The following is a 21,071-nucleotide window of genomic DNA, read 5'->3' as shown; positions in this document are numbered from 1 at the left end:
CCTTATATCCAAGAGCCCTGCACTTAAATGAAATGTGTGTGAAGCACAAAGGCTCAGGCACTGCGAGGTGCTAAGACACAACCTAAGAGCAGCTTTAAAACTCCTGAGATCCAACACAAGCAGGAACTGCTGGGAGGGGTCCCTTGCTGGGGTTTGCAGGTCAGAGCAGACTGGGACATAATTGCATTTGGCCTTACAGGTGGTGAAAGGCTGAAATGGGGGAACCACCTCTGAGTGCCACCTCTGTCTTGGGCCAGAAAGGGAAGCAATGAAATGCCACAGAATGTTTTCCGTATCGTGAAAAAATACTTCTGAGTGAGGGCATGAGGCATCCAACAGCAGAGGTGTTAATGCCTCCAGGCCCAGGGGCTCCCACGCAGCAGAGGTACCCAGGTACCAGACTGCAGACAAATTCCAGCCACACTCCTAAGCTCCAGGTCAGCTTAAACTTCCTAAGTTATTAAAGTCTGAAGTAAACCATTTGCTTCACGGTGGGAATGATTAACAACGAGAATCCTTATTACTATTGCTTTCCACAACTGATTTTTTTTTTTTTTGTGTTACCAGATGAGTTTTATTCCAAATGTGAAGCTGCACAAAATTCAAAATTAGTTCCCTGGAAAAAAGAATTTAATTTGGAGACTGACTACAAAGAACACACCTGTGAAATTCCTTCAATTTCTTTGTTAAAAAATGAAAATCTGGCAGAATACAGAGCAGCAGAGGCTCTACTGCTCACGTTCCACTTGAGTTTGTCAGATGTCTGTACTAGTAGAGGCCCAGAAACATCCCCACCACCACCCAGCTTAAGGACACTCAGGCTCTGGTTCACCTAAGGCAAAGAAAACTGCCACTGCTGCTTTGCTGCGGGGTGGAGAAGACACAGATAATTCAGGTCAGGTTTTCTCCTTTTTCAGTGATGCTGTAGCTACAGCTACAACTTACTGTCTGTGATCTTTGTCAAGTCTTGGCAAAGGTGGAAAACAACTGCAGCATGCTCCTCAGGCAACCTAGCACAGCTTTTAACCACAGGGATCAAAGCAGAGATTCTATTGTCTCGCTTTTTGCAACAGCTGCCCTCAAATTTCTACACATTGCTAAAACAACACATGCTTACAAGCTAAGGAAAAAAATATTTTAAGAGTGTAAACCATCCCCATCTGGTAACTCTTCCCATGACAGTACCACAGCCCTTAGTGCAGTTGGGAGGTAAATGCTTACCACGTCCTCTCTGTGCAAAGTTATTTTGGAAACAGTGGAGCTGAAGGAGACGGCTGTGTGGGAAGCAAGCCTAAATCAGATTTAAAGCAACATCTTGAATGAAATTATTCACTTCCATAGAGGAAAAACTTATTAAAAGAACACAATATGATCTATGCAAGCAGGCAATGATTTCTAGTAATTTGTGTAACTGGATTAAGTCTTAAATTACAGAAATGCCAGGTAAGAATCAAGAGCAGCAGAAGAATGAGGTGTGTAATCTGGTTACACAAATGCATCAGGAGACAAAGGTGCTGCTGGGCTATCCCCAACCAAGTACTGCACAGACAAAAAAGCCTTTGTGTGGTCCTGTCCCTAAGGCACATGATGCTGAAGGACAGACCTAGTGTGTATCCCTCACCCTTTCTAGTACTCTTTCTACTGCTCTGTGCCACATTTCCAGCCAAGGACAGTCCAGCTGCTGACATGATGTGCTCAGCTACATTTTGGTATCTTGCTGACAGCCACGAACATCTTAAAATCTCCCAAAGAAGAGAAAGCAGGGCCATGATCTGTGCCTCCAGATCTACAGTGTCCCTGGGAACTAGCCCTGAGCCTAATGCACTGAGTTGTAACTGGTACTGCAATCACTCACTAGCTGCTCTGACACCCCATCCATGGGTGGTGCATAAGGGATGGAAACAGATCAGAGAGTGGAAAAGCACCATCCCTTTTTCTGAAGAGAGGCAAATCCACTCCCAACCCAATGCACACACATTTCCTTTGCTGCAAGAGCTCACTGGCAAGAACAAAAAAAGCACAGGAACTTCAAATGCCACATCTGCATAATCAGCCTCGTTAGCACACTGTTGTCACAAGCAGACAAAAAGCAAAAGTAACGTTTAAGTAAACCCCACGGAAGGACTGTGCTCACAGGTTTAAAAATAAAAATCCTGTTTCAGTCTAACTCCAGCTAGCAGAAGCTCTCTAGAACTCAACACTGTAGTTTTAAAGAAAACAGGATTTTTTATGGAAAGCCAGTGACAAGAAGAATCAGAGGAAGAGTGATCCAAGAAATAAGAGTAATGAATTTTTTTTTCCCAAAATAAAATTCCATTTTAATAAGTTTTAGCTTTACAGATAATTTGTTGCTGTGATGTTGGCAGATGTCAAAACCAGACTTTGATGGTGACAGCAGTTTTAATGAGATTAGGGGCAGCTCCTAGGTTAGTAGGCAATAAAGAAACTTGCTTTCTAGATTCAAAATATATTTTAGATTGTAATTAATTTCCCTCTAGCATTTGGAACAAGAGACAGAAAGAACTCACTGTACAAATCAAAAGAACAATGATCCTCAACATCCCAGACAAAACATTTCCATGCTGGTGAGAAGAGCTCCCCTGTTACTCATGCAGAGAAAGCAAACCCTTCCTCAACATGCTAAGTTTCATGTTTTCTCATTACAATAAACAGGAGATGCTTTAAAACATCCTGTATTCCGTGCCACTGTGTAGCAATCACAAGCTGGCTTTATTGATTTCCTTACAAAAATGAACACAGTTTCTACTCAATGGCTGTGACATCAGCAAATGCACATGATGGGATATTTCAATAACCTCTCAATAACACCACCTACTGCACAGCAAGCAAAAATAAAGCAAAGAGATTGGGGCAAGAGAACTTCTAAAAATGTAGATTAAAAGCTTCAAGCAAACATACTGTGGAAGAGCTTCTCTAAATTTCTATCACTAAAAACACAGGCTTACTGAAAAATTATACTTTCAGTAGGAAAAAAGTGGCAAAAAAATTCCAGATTGAGGTCTGTTGTTAACTCTTCAAATATTTTGCTTTTACCCTGGTCACAGGCAACAACAAATAACTCTGCATTTTCAGTTAATTCCCTGCTGTTGTACAGGGAAACTTAACTTTGTTTTCTCCATGGGTTTGTGTATGTCTCATCTACTCCATTGCAGCTGAACTCTGCATGTCCTGGGCCTACTTATTTCCATCTCTTCCATACCTTGTGAGCTTTCTACAAACACTGCCAAATCCCAGACCCATCTCCACACCCCAGGTCCTCTTGTGCACAGTGCATGCCAGAGAGAAAATGTTTCTGTCCTGTCATGTGGCTGGGAGGCAGCAGAAGGCAGAGACCTGGTACAGATCAAATCAAACGTGAGCTTATGTCAGACTGAAACATAATGCACATTTATTGGGACAGTTTCACCAACCTCCTTCACTAATATTTAAAGCAAAAAGACCTGAAAAAAAGGGGAAAGATTTAGGGTCACACAGAGCACCCACCTCTCAAAACTGCAGATAAGAGTAAGAGCACAAGCACAGCTCTGTTCACTGGCCATGTCACCACACCATCTGCCCACCAGCAACACAGCCCATTTAATCCACCATCTGCCCAGGAACATTAGAAGAAGCCAAGCCTGGATTTCATTAGGCTTCATATAGCTTTCAAGTAAAATGTAGGTCTCAGATTTAGGTTAATACATTTTATTTCTCAGAATAACCTAAATTCATATTGATAAAGACCCCTAAGCCACCATGCTAGCTCTCTTTTTCATCTCCATTGCAAAGAGTTATCAGATTATGTAGGGGTTGTTTTAACTGAGGCCCAGGCAATCTGTTCTTTTTCAGGGTTAATTGAGGTTGCTTGTAGATGAACACTAAGAACACCAGAGCACATGTATCTTAAAGTAAGCTGTATGAGTAAAGCTAAAAGCTGCTTCATACCACATTAACCCAGAGCAACGAATTTCTGAAGCAAGAGAATGCTCTGTTGACTTTGCCCAGATCTGATCCTGGCAAATTATTCAAAACTAGAACCAAACACACCAGAAAAATAACAGAAATTGATGAGGGTATCACTCATTTTGCCCAAAGGAAGGAAAGATCTTACAAACCTTAAAGATGCCTGTTACCCTGAAAAGTAACACATGCCAAAGCTTTCCAGAAACCTGTGTGCCCAACCTGTGTGCCTGGCACTGCACACAGAGCCAGGGACTGTGCCAATGACATGATCATGAGCTGGGATTCAGATAAACACCTCTCCCAGTCGTGTCCTGAACCTCCAGCTTCCAGCCTGAAGGAGATTTAAAGGCACCACAAGATGAACACCCCCAAGGCAAAGCTGTGCAGGAGCATCACCAGTCCTGGACAGAAGTGGGGTGGGCTTAGAGCAAATCACCCCACAGCTAAGGACACAGAATCACACAGGCTGAAATGATACAAGACTCACTCCAGTAAATCAGTGCCTTGTACTGGGGAGCTCAAACTGGACCTGTATGGGGTCCAGTCTCTGGCCAGGGGGTCCAGGGGGCATGCCTGTCTCTGGCCCTGCTGGCTGCAGCCTTGAAAGTACAGCCCAGGATGTGGTCAGCTCTGTGCAAAACCACAGCTTTATCTCTATGGAAAACAGGCTTTTTTCCCAACTATTAGAAAACAAAAAGGTCTGGAATGCAGGCCTTCCATCACTGATGTCAGGCTCTCAGACTGCAAACACTGTGCTGTATCAGACAATACAATCTATCCCACAAGCCCCCTATATTTTGTCTTAAAACCCACCAGGTTCCTTGCACATGGTACTGCTATCAAAAGCTGATTGAGAACTTCACTGCACTGTACCTGAAAACTATCTTCTAGTTATCAGCCTTCAGGGATTTGGGGCCAGTTGCTGCCTGTTCTAGTAAAGTGGAGATACTACCCACAGCTACTCCTCCTTCTGAAATTCTGGACAAATGAAACCCTTACCTCAACCTAAGTGCTTTTAAGTCTCTCTCTAGACAACAGGCTCTCCCCTTCTCTGAAAGGTCCAGCAAACTTCTGAATTTCCACTTCTCCCTTCTCAAACACTGGTAAATAAAGACACACCAGTTTTGCAGAGGCCTGAACGTGGCAGCCAGATGTGCTTTGCAGGTTAAATAGCAATTTTTACAGGACAACAGAAGAGAGCTCAGCCTTCAAGTTTAAGTACAGATCTTGGTGTGATCAACTGAGGCAGAACCTCCCAAGCAGCCAGCACACCACCTATCCTGACAGATTTCAAACTGAGACCTAAAGCAGCCCCTGGGGTACACTCCAGGCAAGCCAGATGTGCCCTGAAACCACACGAAGGGAGAGATGCTGGAGGGAGGTGGGGCTGGGACAACATTTACATTCACAAGAGACACTGTGTTAACTTCTTGCTTAAAAAAAAATATTCTAAATGAATTACCAAGAGGGCTCCTAGAAGGAACATCTTGTCTCCTGCCCAACTGTTGCCATGGCCACCAGCTCACTGCTGATCTAAATCAAAGCACAGAGAAGCAACAAGCATGTCCCTCCCTGGCCCAGGGCTCCCAAGGTCCCTCCCTGGCTGTGCAGCTCAGCCCCAGGGCAGAGAGGGAGCAGCAGGAGACAGCACCAGGACAGGCTGAGTGCACAAGTGGGTGGTTGCAGCATCATGTCTGGGACTTGCACAGCTTCAGATCTGGGGTGTTCTTTAAAAAAGGGCACAAAGAGGCTTTGCCTGTAAAGGAAAAGCTCAGAGAGAAAAGGCAGCAGTGAGGCACAGCTCTGCTACAGGGACTCCCTCCTACCACCCATGCTTCTGGGCTTTGGTACAGGGCAGGCAGGCAGGGCAAGCCCAAAGGGGATTTGCAGTGAAGGCTGATGTGCTCTGGCTCTGGGTTTCCAGTCATGGCAAACAGGCAGTGCCTCTGCTCCCTAACACTCCTACTCAAATGCACTGAACTTATCTCTACCCATTCCTCACCCAACCCATGAGCACACTGCACCTCTGGCAGACTGGAAAGATGCAGAAAGACAGATGGAGACAAGACAGTATAGGAAGTGTTCTAAACACATTACTGACCTTAATTAAAACAGAAATTATTGCCTAACAGTGCTGTTTCTTCTAAGACTAGACACTAAAGTTACAACATGCTAAGATTTGTATTTTTTGTACTCATAGGCTTCAAGGTAACACTAATACTCCCCCCAAGAATCAAGCTAAAGCAGTTCACAGACATGTGCCTGCCCAGATGAGGCATCTGCTTGGTGTCTGTAACTGGGAGATGGAAAAAATACAAGCTACCTCCTTAGGACTGTATTTATTACATTTCTGTTTTGCACAGGATTGCAGAAGGTTTTCAGGAATCATCTACAGCAGCAGACTTTTATTAAAAGCTTTCACATGATGTTGACAGCTCTACCCCCTCACCACACCACTGGTGTAACACAGGAGCAAGAGCCCATCCCGTGCCAAGCAGAACACCACAGACACAGCAGCCTCCTGCAGCTGAAGAGAAAGGAACCCAGCTGGCTGCCTACCAGCATGCTGAGGGGAAGCCAGCAAGGTTCCCCAGCACAGGAATCCAGCCTGTGCTCTACAGAACACACCACGGAATCTCAGAGCTCTGCTCTGCCTAACGAAGAATTCACCCTCTGTCTTGGGTGCTTGTGGTGCCACAGCTTCTCTGAAAGGATTATTCCTATGGCACCAGGAGCCCCAGGCTCATCTCCACACTACTCTGTCAGGTGAATAACCTTCCAGAAAAAAGACCACTTCATGACCCAGGCCCAGAAAAGAAGGGGTGCTGTATCTGGGGCAGCAGGTGACTCGCATCTCCTCTCAACACAAACAGACAGAGCACACAGGCTCTTCCTTCCCCAGCCAGTGAACCAGATGGGACATGGCAGAGCTCCAGCTCGTGAGCATATTGCATGTCTCAAAGAAACTGCTTTTCAGGAGACCAGCCATCCTTTGAGATCTTGTGAAGCCTCAGCAGAGCAGTCCAAATCTGCACTTCAGAGCTCAGAACATGCTCTGCATGAAATGGTGAAGGGCAATTTCTGCCAACTGGACATATTTCAAATTCTTACTGGTTAAACCTTAACAGGAGTTAAAATTAAAATACAGAATTTTTCATCTCTCTCTCTCTCAGCATTACTGCCCATAGATCCTTGTCTCTGCATGTGTCTTACCTGACAGTCGAAGTCCTGGAAGTTGCGAGCTGCATTCTGTCAACAAAACACAAGAGGGGAAGAGTTTAGCACAGTGCATCAGCAAAACACCTCAAACAATATCATGATCATGGAAGTTCCCCTCACAGACCTCTCTACTTTAGCACAGTCTTGCCTGACTGCAGTCAGGACACCAGCACAATGTGAAACCCATACTGGAAAACTTCACCCACACAAGTTTGCTGGGGGCTGTCCCAGGGCTGTCAGCTGAGGAGAGAACCTGTGGGCAGAGCTGAGCTGACAGGAGTTAAGCAGGGACAGATGTACACAGGAAGGACTTTGCCCAAAGTCAGGCTGGTTATGAGGTTGGGTTTTGTCTGGTCCTGGTGTCATTATCAACTTGGGTGCAAAACTCATGCAGGACTACCACTCACACCTCACACAAAGAGCTCAAGAAAACAAACCCTGCAGTCAGGAACTCTGCAGTGACTGCTGCGTGTGTGGTGCCACTCCCCAGCAACCACAGTGACCTGTGTGCTGCTGAACCCAGAGTGCAGCTCACCGACCCACAGCTGACTTTTCCCAGAGCCTGACAGCACACACAGACAGGCACAGTCAGTACAGCAGCCGTGTGGTGTGCTGCATGCTGAAGGGCTGCAGGGACTCATCTGTATGCCCCTGTGCTTCCCAGGACTCTGGCTCTGACCACAGAACAAGTGACACTACTGAGTGCTGTCAAATGCTGCAAAAGGCTGAACAAATCATTTGAGATGGAATCATAGAATCATGGCATGGCTTAGGTTGGAAGGGACCTTAGAGATCATTTACTGCAACCTCCCTGCCCTGGGACACCTCTCAACTGAACATGGGTGCTGAAGGCCCCATCCCACCTGGTCCTGAGCACCTCCAGGGATGGGGCAGCCACAGCTTCTCTGGGCACCCTGGGCCAGAGTCTCAGCACCCTCCTACTAAAGAACTTCTTCATGAGATGCAGTCTAAACCTCTTCTCCTTCAATTTAAATCCATTTTCCCATGTCCTGTCACTGGACACTGATGAAAAGTCCCTCTCCAGCTTTCCTGCTGGTTCCCTTCAGGGACTGGGGGGCAGCTCTGAGGTCCCCCCAGAGTCTTCTCTTCTTCAGGGTGAGCAATCCCAGCTCCTTCAGCCTCTCCTCGTAGCAGAGCTGCTCCAGCCCCTGGATCATCTTTGTGGCCTCCTCTGGACTTGTTCCAACAGATCCGTGTCCTTCCCATGGTGAGGACACCAGGACTGGAGGCAGTGTTTGAGTTTTAGCCAGAGCACCTTAGTGCTAAAATTACAACTAGGACCACATCTGCACCAGAAACACCCCAAACTTTTCTTCTAGCTGAGTACTCTTAGCCCATGTAAACAAATGGCCCTAACTGAGATCCCTGCAAGTCTGCTTTAGAAATCCCCTGGGTGTTAAGGATTACTAATCCTTTTCTCTGTACAGCATCCTCTGTATCAGAAGAGTTCATGAGCACTCACCCTTTAGCACCTTAACAGTTTTACTGTGCTATTTCTGGCCATTAATCCATGGTGGCTCAAACTCCTTCCTCTAAAGAGGGCTGGTCAGTAAAATCTTAGTGAACTGCCTGCTCAGTACATTTTGGACCCTTAAGCTGCAGAGCACAGCAGGTTATGGCACCACACCCATCTGATCAATAAACTGTATCTAAAAAGCACATCTGGATAATTTCAAGCTTGAAACCAGCTATTAGCAAAGAGAAGTGGCTGTGCAGATGACTCCACAGCATGGACATGACTGGAGTGCTGAGGCAGTACCTGACACACTGAAAACCTACAAGTGGGAAAAATGTTTCAATACCTCCTACTTCAGTCAGCTCTCTGAAGCAAGGGAAATCTATCCTCTGGAACTCAAATGGGGAAAATCCTAGAAAAATCATGAGCAAGGGCTGGAGCACTGCATTTAGGAAGGTTGTCTCCTGTAGATGTTTATCTCTCATGTTGAAGTTATAAACTGTTTTTAAGGCCTTTCTGTACTTTTACCTGGTGGTATTCACTATTTTTGTTCTTACAAGGCTCACCCTCCCTGAAGACATTTGAAAAAGTTAGGTTTAAGGTATGGTAAAAGTCTAAGCAGTCTGCATCATGCTGTAAGAATAGGCATCTGCAGATGTCAGCTGCATTTTAGATTTTACAGATACCAAACAGCTAGCACACTGCAGAAATGAGCAAAAACTAAACAGCACAGGCTGAAATGTAGCAGAATTCCAGAGATTTCATCCATTTTGATGGGAGTCTGCACTAGACAGCAGAGTCTTCTGCAAGCACACAGAATGGATAAAGAATTCTTTGGCAGCACAAAGTAGCTCTTGATACCAGCCATCAAACACCAAACACTGGGAATCTCTTTCCATACCTAACAGTCAAGGTTGATGGTGTGTGAAGTGACCAAAACACATTGCTTGTTACCACAGTTTGCAGATCCAAGACTCAGGATCTTCTTGGGATGGCCCATAATGACTTAGGTACTAAGAGTATGACCCTGGACTGCTCCAGTTGGGCTGGAGCTTTTAAACAGAAGTTTAAAAAACATAAAATAGAAAATTGATACAATCCAAGGTTTCTCTAACAAGCATGAAATTATTAAGAGGTCCCACAGCTCCTCCAGGTCAGAAATGGTACCACCTTTCCAATTTCTGCCCTGCCTTTGTAAATCCTCAGTCCAGGCATGACATAATATTTGTCTGGGACTCCAAACTTCCCTGAACTGTTGTGGTCTGTCTTTCCCTGAGGCTTTGGAAGAGTATTTGGTGGTGGATTACCAGAGTGGGGACCCATTTACCATTTTTCAGTACTTAAGGTACTTCAAGCTGTTTACAGATTCATAGAATCACAGCATGGTTGGGGCTGGAAGGGACCTTAAAGCTCACCTAGCTCCACCTCTTCTGCCATGGGCAGGGCCACCTGCCAACTAGACCAGGTTGCTCCAAGGCCCATCAAATCCGACCTTGAACACTGCCAGGGAGGGAGCAGCCACAGCTCCTCTGGGCAACCTGTTCTTCCTGACTGGCAATAAGGGCTCCTTGCCAGCCATAAAGTCAGCCAGAGTACACCTGAGAGCAAAGCAGCAGCCAGCATTACCTTGTCATTCAGGAGTGGTTTGATCTCTGTCAGCTGAACATCCTGCAGTTCATCCATGGTTCTGGAAGTGAAGCCAACTGATGCTCAGAGCAGCAAATAGATGATTCTGAAACAAAGGTGTATTGTTAGAAGCAGTATTACAGAACTGTTAGAAGCAGTATTACAGAAGTTGCTTGGCAAAGAAAGCTTTATGGCCTTTCATTAGAGCTGTAGATACACAGACTGAAAGCACCTGTCCCTAGAACAGGCAAGCAGCCATCCTTGCACTGAGAATGTCAGTGGTCACTCCTTTCCCTGCACATTGGAATCTCTCCCTGAAAGCTCAGGCCTTTCTACTCAAAAGTCTGGATCTGCTTCCATGCAGTGCTGATGCTTCAGCCATAATCTGTCTGGCAATGAACTGGAAAAGACTGAATCAGCAGAGAGGAAATCTGTGTTCAGTATGCAGGAATCCAGACACCTGACCCCCAGCATCCAGGCACTACAGGGCTGCACCAGCTGAACAGGTGCTGGGTGACACTGTGCAGCCCAAACAATCCTCCTCCATCAGGTGGTGCAGAGTCATCAAAGAAAAAAAATGTAATCAACAGCAAGAGAGGCTGCCATATGTCTATGGGAAATCACTGCTGCCATGGAGTCAGGAAAGAAATCTTCTAGTATAAATACAATAATGATGATGGCAGAAAAATATGGCAGTTTACCAGGGGCTTCATTTGCATTCCAGAGGCTCTACCTGTGGTTCTAGACAGGAGAATTTCCAGAGCAGGCAGATGCAGGACTATGAAGAAAGCTGTGGCAATAGATAATCATGACTGATGGTACAGATTATATAGTTGTGCAGGAAACTATACATATTCCTGTAGATGAAATAAGAGAACATGGACATGAGTGGGGACAGGAATAGGCATGTGGTGGGCTTCTTGGGTGTTAGCCAAGTGTGCTGGAGATAGACTCTCAAATACCGTCACATATCAAATTCTTTGTTCAAAATATTCTGCTGCTAACCACGGATGGAAAGAAGTGAGAAAAAGAGAACTGTGCTTCTCCAGTCACCTTAATTCCACTCACACCTGCACTGCCCTGGAAGCAGAGGTTCCTGTCACTCCAAACGCTGTGCAAAGCTTCACATTTTCATCATCCCCCTTGTGCCAGGTGCAGCTAAAGCCAGTCTGCCTCAAAACAAATAATAACACCTTTTCCCTCTGAAAATGAGCCATAGCAATGCCCTGTTTAGCTCCTTTGCTCTGGGAAATTTGAAATTATTATTTTCCAGATTTTTGGTTTTTTGCTGTAAAACACACCAGTTGTGAGAGTTCCAAGAAACGAGGTTGTTTACCAGCAGCACCCCCTCATCCCACTATGTATTTTTATTCAGGAGAGCAGTGGGAGTCCTTATCTAATGCACTGTAAGCTGCAGAGGAAGAGGCAGTTACTGTAATTCTGGTGAGGCATCAGGGAGACAAAAAAATATTTTCTACTAAGGAACTGCAACTTTTGCATACATTGGGATTGATTTAAAAGCTCAGCATCTACCAGGTTCTCTCCAAAACAGCATCCTACAAAGGTACAGACAGCAAAGGAGTTTCAAACAAGCTTTGTAAAGTCTACCTGCAGTCACTGACAGCCAGGACTAGAACAACCACCTATTACCTAGAGAGCTCATTGCTCCCCATCTTTGGAAAGACACCCACTGGACTCAATGCAGGCAGGAAGGTGATGGTTATTCTTGGAGTCACCTGAGAGCCCAAGAAACTGATCCACTCCCTCAAAAGGATTAAAAAGAATGGTGAACAGGTTGCCTGGGGAGGTGGAGGAGTTGGTGCCCCAGAGGGTATTAAAAAAGTAGGTAGATGTGGTGCTCTGGGAAATGATTTACTGGTTATGGTGGTGTAGGACTGATGGTTGGACTTGAAGGAAGATCCTTGCCAACCAAAATGATGATGATAAAAAACTGTGCACACACCAGCCACCTTTCTCTGGGGGTTTTTATACACAAGTGAGTGGTTAAGTTAAACTTGTGCCTCATGGATCTTGGGCTCAGAACTACCACTTCTGCTTCAATCTGTCTGCAGTGAAGCAGCACATTGAATAATCACTCTCTACAGAGCTTTGACTGACTAAAGAACAACTCAGAGCACCACCTGCTCTGCATTAGATTGCTTGAAGACACTTTTACTAAAGCTTTGCAGGTGCATCTCCTGGTTTCCCCTGAGCTATGCAGAGCTGTTATCCACCCTGAGTAAATCTGCCTGAGGACATTGCTGCTGATACAAGTGTGCTGGACCATGAAGTGTGCCAAGTCTGGAGAGAGGGAAACAGATGCATTTCATAAATCCATGCACTACATTGTCAGTAATTTGCTATCTGAGAATAGCAGAAAACTAAGTACGTGTTCAAAACAAGGATTATCAAATGCTTTTATCTCTTCAACCACAGTTTCATACTTGGTGTTTAGATGCAACCACAGTTGCACAAAACATTGCTCGGAAATTAATCTGATCCTTATCTTCCTGGCCCAACACTGCTCCAAGGTGAGGAAGGGCTCTAGGGGCCAAAGCAACAAATAGCTGCACTCTGCTGCTCCTTTGTTAAAGCAAGCTGGGCAGCAGCAAGAAGGCTGCAGCTTTGGATGCTGGGCTCAGAATTAGCTGAAACTTCCTTGAAAGAGGAGACCACCTTCTACCTTCCTAACCCCACGGGGCTCATGCAGTCAGACACAGGCTCTGCAATGAGGCTGCTGCACTCAGACTGGAGGCTCCTCAGCTGAAACCAGAATGTCACCCTGGCTGCAGGGCACCCAAAGGGGCCAGAGGGGAACGAGCACTAAGGTGAGCCAAGAAGCCATTGAAAATTGATGAACTGACAGCAAAATCAGGCAGAATGAGTAAATATACACAGACAGCTAGCTGGTGGATTTATTTTCTAAACCTTTAGATTCCAATCTGCTTCTCCAGCAAATCTGAGTTTCTTCTTCTACCCTAGAAACTCACAGCTTTTCCAAGGAAAAGGTATAGGGGGTCCCCATCACTGCCTGCAAGCAGATGTTTTATTGCTGAACCAGCTCTTGCCCATCTACTAACTTGTGAATGCTCCAGAAAATGACTGTCACAGCTCAGGACTTCATTAGAATATGTTTAGAGGATATTCTGCAGACAGATGCACGGATGTTCCTCTTCTCAAGGTTTTAGCAATCCGATCATGATTGCCCTGGACAAAATCTGGTGACTTTTTATCACAGCAGGAGATCTGACTCAGTTTACATGATTATTCAGTACAGCTTCACCTGAGCTCCCTGCTATGATAAAAACTTTTTTTTTGTTTATTTAAAACACAGCAAAAGGACACATTTGTCAAAAAAAGGCCACAGCATTTTCTGGGAAGAGAATGGCAGAGAGGCCTGGGAAAGCACATCTCCAAATGCAGAGGCAAAGGAAAGGGGGGGGTATTGGTGACCTGGGCTCCAACTATGTCAAGAACTCCTTGTAAAAGACCTGCAGATGTCTCTGCCCAGGAAACAATCCATTCTCTCCCTCCACTCCTCCTGTTATTTAAAGAAACAAAAATCTAAATTCTTAAGCTGAGAGAAAGTTTAAAATATGACCAAACCAGCAGCAGAAATATTCATAGCACATCAAAGAGCCTGTAGAAGACAGGCTACAGGCAAAGCAAAAGGTTCACCTGGAATGATCTCTGCATAAATCATACATTTTTCTATAAATGTCTGAGAAACACCTGCTTTGGAAGTATTCCTTGTCTCCATTTATATATGAATATAAATACACTCAAATACCCCAATTTAAGCCATCCATCCCCTTCCAAAGGCTACTGAAGGCTGCAGTAGACTCTACACTTTGAAAACCAGTCAGACAAGAATTGAGGAAAGAAAATTGGTGAATCATTAGTAGAGAGACTAGAAATTGGGGTAGGACACAAAAGGCTGCAAAAAACCAAGGCAAGTGAGCCTCAGAAAGAACCATCTACCTATAAATAAAATCTGAAATGCATGCTCACATGCTTACTCCCAGATAAAGGTGCTCTCAATTTACATAATTTCAATATACAAAAAAGGTTGTGTTGAAGTAAGTTCTGTGAGTCAAGAGCGTGAGTCCTAGAGACTGCATGCACAGGAGCAGTGAACCACACTCTGCCTCCAGTTTCTATTTGGAGACATTCTTGCAGCCCTGCTCCCCACTGGGTCACCAGCCACACACCCAACAATTTCTTCCTAATATCTAAACCTCCCCTCTCTCAGTTTGAAACCTTTCTGCCTGATCCTGTCACTCCAGGCCCTTGTCCCAAGTCCCTCCCCAGCTTTCCTGCAGCCCCTTCAGGCACTGGGAGGTGCTCTAAGGTCTCCCCTTTGCAGCCTTCTCTTCTCCAGGCTGAAACCCCAATTCTCTCAGCCTGGTTCCAGAACAGAGCTGCTCCAGCCCTCTGATCATTTTCATGGCTTACTCTTTATTTGCTCCAAAAGCTCCATGCTGGGGCTCCAGAACTGGACACAGTACTCCAGGGTGGGTTCTCACAAGAACAGAGGGGGAGAAAACCTCCTTCAATCTGCTGATGATGCAGCCCAGGACATGGTTGGCTTTCTGGGCTGCCAGGGCACATCATCAGCTTATGTTGAGCTACTCATCAACCAACACCCCAAAGTCATCCTCCTCAGGGCTGCTCTCAATCCATTCTCTGCCCAGCTGGTATTTGTGCTGGGGATTGCCCTGATCTAGGTGCAGACCTTGCACTTGGCCTTCCTGAGCTCCCTGAGGTCAGCATGAGAACACCTCTCATCCTCTGGATGGCTTCTCTTCCCTCCAGCACACACCACACAGCTTGGAGTCACCAGCAAACTGTCTGAGGGGGCACCCAACTCCACGGTCCATGATGCTGACAAGGATGTTAAACCAGTACAGGCTGCTGGGGAACACCACTCATCAGTGCTCTGCATTTGGACATCAGGTTGTTAACCACAACTCCTTGAGTGCCACCACCCAGCCAGCTCCTTATCCAGCAAGTGGTCCATCCATTGAATCCCTACCATTCCAGTTTAGATACCAGAATGCCACGCAGGATGTTGAATGCTTTGCACAGCTCCAGGTGGATGACATCAATTGCTCTCCCCTTGTGCCCCAAAACTGCAACCTCATTGCAAAAAACCACCAGAACTGTCAGGCACAATTTGCCTTGGTGAAGCCACACTGGCTGCCACCAGCCACCTCCACACTTTCCTCATGCAGAGCCTTCAGGAGGATCTGCTCCATCATCCTGCTGGGCACAGAGAGACTGACTGTCCTGTACCTCTGCTCCACAATGTATAAAAGAAGATGAGAAACAAACCCAGAAATTGCAACCAATGCAAAAAAAGCAAACTACCCACAGACCTCAAGGCTGCAGCTCAGGCATTTCTCCAGCTGTGAGTGTTGTGTAGCTTTGACTACAGTGTTCTCCTCTGTACATAAGGGGATCCCTGCTTTCTGTGCCTCCTTTGCTTCTCTCTCACACACACACCACCAGACTGCCTGACAAGGTTCCTCAGGCTGGTTGGGCAGGTGCAGCCTTGGCATCTTAAGTAAAAGAAGTTCCATTTAGGGACTCTGAGACCCTTGAGCATTTCTGTTATGTTGCTCCTCAGTCCTTTGTAAGCCTCTTCACAGCAGTATTGCTCCTAACCACCTGCATGACCCTGTCTTCTATCCTGAAATGCTGGCTGACACGGTAAACTTCAAGAAAACAGGCAAATGGTCCAAATTCACTTTCAAAATATTTTCCTAAGTTACTCAGTTTGTATTCCAGCTCATACATTTTTGGGAATGTACCACATGGCACTCCACCTCCAAGACAAACTGCAAACCTGCAGAGAGAAATTACATTCACTGCACACGAGGCACAGCAGCTTCAGAGCACAGCACTCTAACATCCTCTAAATCTGGGCCACACCCAGGACAGAAATCCTGCTGAATGTACTTCTAAGGAGTTTAAATGAGACCTACATTTAACCATGGTTTTGTAAGGAAGAGGTCTGTGCCCAGCTCTCCATTAATTTTGGAGAAAGAGTCCAATTCTCATTACAAGCAGCATCCCACCACCACACACATAACTGGGCTCAGCCAGCAGGACATCACCCTCAGTCACCATCTGAATTTACAGGCATCATCTGTAAGGATGGTTAAGCAAGAAGGGTAAGTCTTCAAATTGTTTTGGGTTACCTGGACCAGTACCTGGAACACTTCCCCAGTAAAGTCCAAGAAATTTTAGAGTGGGGATATCCAGGATATAAACAGGAATGAGAAATTTCTCCAATAAAAGAGATGCAAATTATTCTCTCTGAAAGAGCCTTTTCTGGTCACAGTATCTCTTCCAAATAGCTTTGCAGCATCCCTTAACAAGCTGTTCTCCCCACTACAGATGAAATAAGAAGTGGCTATAATTCAGGTGGATTTTCCATGTCCTTTTCTTACCCAGTGGCACCAATCCAAAGCACCACCTGCATTATCCAGCAGCTTGCACAACTCAAACTGAACCACAGAGCCATTTCTATCAGTTTGACAGTGAAGGCCCTGTTCAAATGGATGTGTTCAAAGGTGCTTTCCCCTCCACTGAACTCCAGTGGCTCAGGAGGTCCCTCCCTGGTATGGCTGAGGGCTCTTGAAGGCTTCAGTTGGACATTTGCCCCAACTGGAAGGTTCATAACCTGTTTACCAGCTCTATACATGCCCTGACCTGACACCAGGCAAGTGGGGAAATCAGTCTCTTCAGCAGCAGCTTACTCTTAAGCAGCTTATGATTAAATCTGGTTGCTTGTTCTGCTGATTGAGGATGGTAATGAAACCTGGACACCAGAGTGAAAAGAGATGTGTTTTACTGTTGATAACCAAATAAAACAGAAAACATGCCATAAGAAAAATTACAAAACAAAGCACTCAAAGCAGACAAACAAACAGTAATGCATCAAATCATTGCTACATAGAACAGACAGTGATGAAGAGAGATCCATCCCCACTGTCAGATGTTCCCATCACCAGATCTGCAGTCCCTGGGGAGCCCTGGTTGTAGCAAGGATTTGGAGAGCCCTTCCTGGCAAGTGGGAAAATCCTACATGGTGCATCCACTCCTAGGGGAGGCATCCGAAGTCCCTGCAAGGGGTCCAGCCTTATATCCTTAACCATAAGCAAATCAAAATGACTTGCATATTTTGCTATGTGGAACTGCCTGGTTTATGCCCCCAGACCAACCAAGACTGAGACTTGGCCAAAATCCAGGACATGGGTGGTAGGGTTTCCCAAAATATTGTCTCCAGCTGCCAGGTCAGCAAAAATGGTATTTTGAGATGGTTAGGTGCTGGCATAAGCATAATTATTGTTATAACCCAATACAATACCCACTGATACAAAGGTTACTAATAAAAAAAAGACAGGATTTTTCTACAGGTCTTGGGCCTGTTGTCTAAGCCTTAGCACTACACTTCTCTCCAATCAGCTCCTTTGGTCCCCTTCACAGCTCCATTTTCAAGCTTCTTTCTGCTTTGTTTCAACTACACTTCCCACTAATCCACATCTGAAGCAAAAAAAGAAATGATGAAAAATGAGTATGTATCCCACTGAGCAAAATAAAGCACTCCAAAGCAAGCTGGATTGGAAATCTGTTTAAATGAGATTTTAACAGTGATTCTTATCACCAAGCACCACGTTTCCATCTACTAAAATTTAACACTGATTTTGCACGCTATTTATCTCACTGAAATAGCTGCGTTTCCACTGGCTCCCAAACATGAAGGTGCATTGATAAACACAGGCTTCACACCCCGCTCAGCCTCTCGCTGCGTGGGAGGAACCACCATTAAAGTTACGGTCTAGCTCAACACTTGGTCAGACCTCACTTCCCGCACTTCGCAATGCGAGCGGGATTGATCTTTTTTAACTCATTTGCGTGACGCGCCACCGGGATGGCAGAGAAGCACTCGGCTCCCACGCCTCAGGGCAGCGTGTAGAGTTACTTTCATTTAAAAAATAAAACTACCTTGGAACTACCTAGGACGCTTTGCTGGGGACCCGCAGGCTCCCGTCAGGCGGCGGCTGAGGGGGGGGAGGGTCCAACCGGCCCAACCGCCGCGACCGCAGCTCTCGCGGGAAGGCGGGCGCGAGCCGGGCGTTACCAGGGCAACGGTGCCTCGGGGCGCGTGGCGAGGCCGTTGGTTTGCGCGGGAAGGGCGCAGTGACCCCTCTCCCCCCCCCCCCCCCCCCCCCCAAACCCCACTGAGGCGTCAGTGATGTCCCCAGCCGGGGTCTCTCTGCTGTCCCCCTGCGCGGTCCCTCTGCTGTCCCTGAGCGCAGCAATGCCACCCGCACACAGCGCCCAGCTCTTTAGGCAAAAAGCGGTTTCCGTGCAGGAAGGGCTGGCAGACAGTATTCCCCCCCCAGCCCCGAGCCAGCACACCTCCCCTCTAACACGGGGTTTCTTTTGTACAGCCAAAATGTAAAATTACCTTATCTAAGCATATGGGTATCATTCGCCTGAATGAATGGTTAAATAGTGTTTTGCTTTTTAGAAGGAATGGTCAGAGGGTGGGTGGCTTCTGTGAGTAGGTGTCAGTCCAGCTTAGAGGAGGGTATTTTAGGATGTTAATGAAGTTAAGTTCACAGTAGTTTAGTTAGTATTTTTTTTTCCTAATACCCATTTTACTTAGTGCTCAAGACTAAATACCTACAACTAGCATCTTCCACTCCACTCTCCTTCACACCAGGAGAATCTCTGCAAACAACCCTTCCAACAGCCACGCTACCCAAGGTCACTCCGTGGTTGTCAGCACCTCAGAAGCAGCCCAGCTCTGGTCCCTGATCCACAGACACCTCTGCGGGAGGCTCAGGGAGTCCCTGCACCCCTGGCTGGTACCAAACACAGCAGGCTGAAGGCCTCAACCCTTCTGGTGGGTTGAGTGTGCATGGGGTGATGAGCTGTTCCATCAGGTGCCCAAGTTATAGAATCACAGAATTTTATTAATGCTGGAAAATAACTCTGAGATCATCAAGTCTATGACCTGACCCCACCACACTGGCTACACCAGGGCACTCAGTGCCACATCAGCCTTTCCCTAAACACCTCCAGGGATGGGGACTCCACCACTTCCCTGGGCAGTCCATTCCAATCCCTGATCACCCTCTCCATGAAGAAGTGGTTCCTGATATCCAACCTAAACCTCCCCTGAGGCAGCTTCAGGCCATGTCCTCTCCTGCTGTCACTCACTGCCTGGGAGAAGACCCCAACCCCACCTGAGTACAACCTCCCGAACGGAGCTGTAGAGAATGGTAAGGTTCCCCCTGCTCCAGGATAAACAACCCCCACTGCCTCAGCCTCTCCTTATACCTTTCCCCCTTATCCCTTCACAGCCTCGTCCCTCTCCTCTGGACCCACTCCAGCACCTCAGTGTCCTTGAAGTGAGGGGCACAGACCTGGATACAGGACTCGAGGTGAGGCCTCACCAGTGCTGACTACAGGAGGAAAATTACATCCCTAGACTTGCTGGCCACACTATTCCTGATACAAGCCAGGATGACATTGGCTTTCTGGGCCACCTGGGCACACTGCTAGGTCATCTTCAACTGATTGTCAATCAACAGGTAATGGTTAACAGGCTGTGCAGTACTTGAGGATCTGAGGTAGAGTTAGACAGGTGGCTTCAGAACCATCTTCCAGTAACACCACCAAGAATGAAGCACCTTGGACCCTGGTGACCCCAAAAAGCAGGTCTCTGCCAGTCCCCACCCTCCAGGATCACAACTAAAACCAGATATTTGGTTTTACCAGCAGTAGACACCCACAAGGAAGAACTGCACAGACAGCACACAGGTGGTATTGCAAACAGGATGCTGAGTGCTCATCGTGCTTGGCTCTGCTGAGTGGCACCAAGGTGCCCATCTGCCCACCTGGCAGGGAGTCACAAGAGAGCCACTGCCTTCCTGGAGCCAAAAGCCAAGACATTGCCATGAGGGTGCCACTGCTTACCGAGGGCACAGGCTACTCTCCACTGCTGCTCTTCCACATGCCCATGAACAACACCAGAACCTGAGTAGAACGCAGGAAGATCACAAAGCCCTGGGGGAACAAGTGAAAAATATTGGGGCTCAAGTTATCTTTTCCTCTATTTTCCCATCTAGAGGCAAGGGGGCAGCCAGAAACGGGCACACATTGTACGTTAGCTTCTGGCTATATGGCTGGTGGCTGCTGCCATGGTTTTGGCTTTTCTGATAACAGAATTCTGATAATGTCTTTGCTGACAACAAGCCAATAGGAAGGGATGGAATCCATGTACCTACAAGAGACAGGGGAATCTCTGGCAGCAGGCTGGCTTTAAACTGAAGGAGTTGGTGGGTGTAGGGTTCAAACTGAAAATGTTCATGCCATCACATCCAGCTAGGGTGTATGCCAGGACAACCAGAGCTGTGAGAAAGGCTCCTTAGGTGCCTCCCAAGATAAGAACCTGAAGGCCAACCAGTGGCATGGATATGGAGTATTCTCTTGCACCTCTCCAGGGAAACCTGTGTACTCAGCTCTGTCCTGAAGGGAGGGACTCCCTGCTTTGCCTGTACACCAAAGCACGCAGCATGGGGAATAAAGATGATGAATTAGAAAGCTGTGTGTGATCACAGGACCATGATCTCATTGCAATTATTGAGATGTGGTGGCTGCCAGGAGGATGAGGGCAGATTCATCTCAGGGGATGAATGTTCCTCACAAACTGGAACATGGAAGTTCCACCTGAACATCAGGAAAAGCTTCTTTACTTGGAGGGTGA

At 46.6% G+C, this 21,071-nt stretch overlaps 1 protein-coding gene across 3 annotated transcripts in view; it reads right to left on the bottom strand.

Moving 5' to 3' along the window:
- Nucleotides 1-21,071, bottom strand: part of NDRG3 (NDRG family member 3) — a 60,284-nt gene that overhangs the window by 20,060 nt on the left and 19,153 nt on the right. For all 3 annotated transcript variants that reach the window (XM_071759435.1, XM_071759436.1, XM_071759437.1), the window contains exons 2-3: nucleotides 10,286-10,391; nucleotides 7,177-7,212 (exon numbers count right to left, since the gene is read on the bottom strand). In XM_071759435.1, the coding sequence (XP_071615536.1) occupies nucleotides 7,177-7,212; nucleotides 10,286-10,342 (93 nt within the window). In that variant the 5' untranslated portion in view covers nucleotides 10,343-10,391. The remainder of the gene's footprint in view (nucleotides 1-7,176; nucleotides 7,213-10,285; nucleotides 10,392-21,071) is intronic.

The sequence above is a fragment of the Heliangelus exortis genome, chromosome 16 (assembly GCF_036169615.1).
Source record: "Heliangelus exortis chromosome 16, bHelExo1.hap1, whole genome shotgun sequence".
In the NCBI taxonomy this organism is placed as follows: Eukaryota; Metazoa; Chordata; class Aves; order Apodiformes; family Trochilidae; genus Heliangelus; species Heliangelus exortis.
The sequence above is the reverse complement of the archived record's forward strand: the minus strand, read 5'-3'. Positions and strand labels throughout refer to the sequence as shown.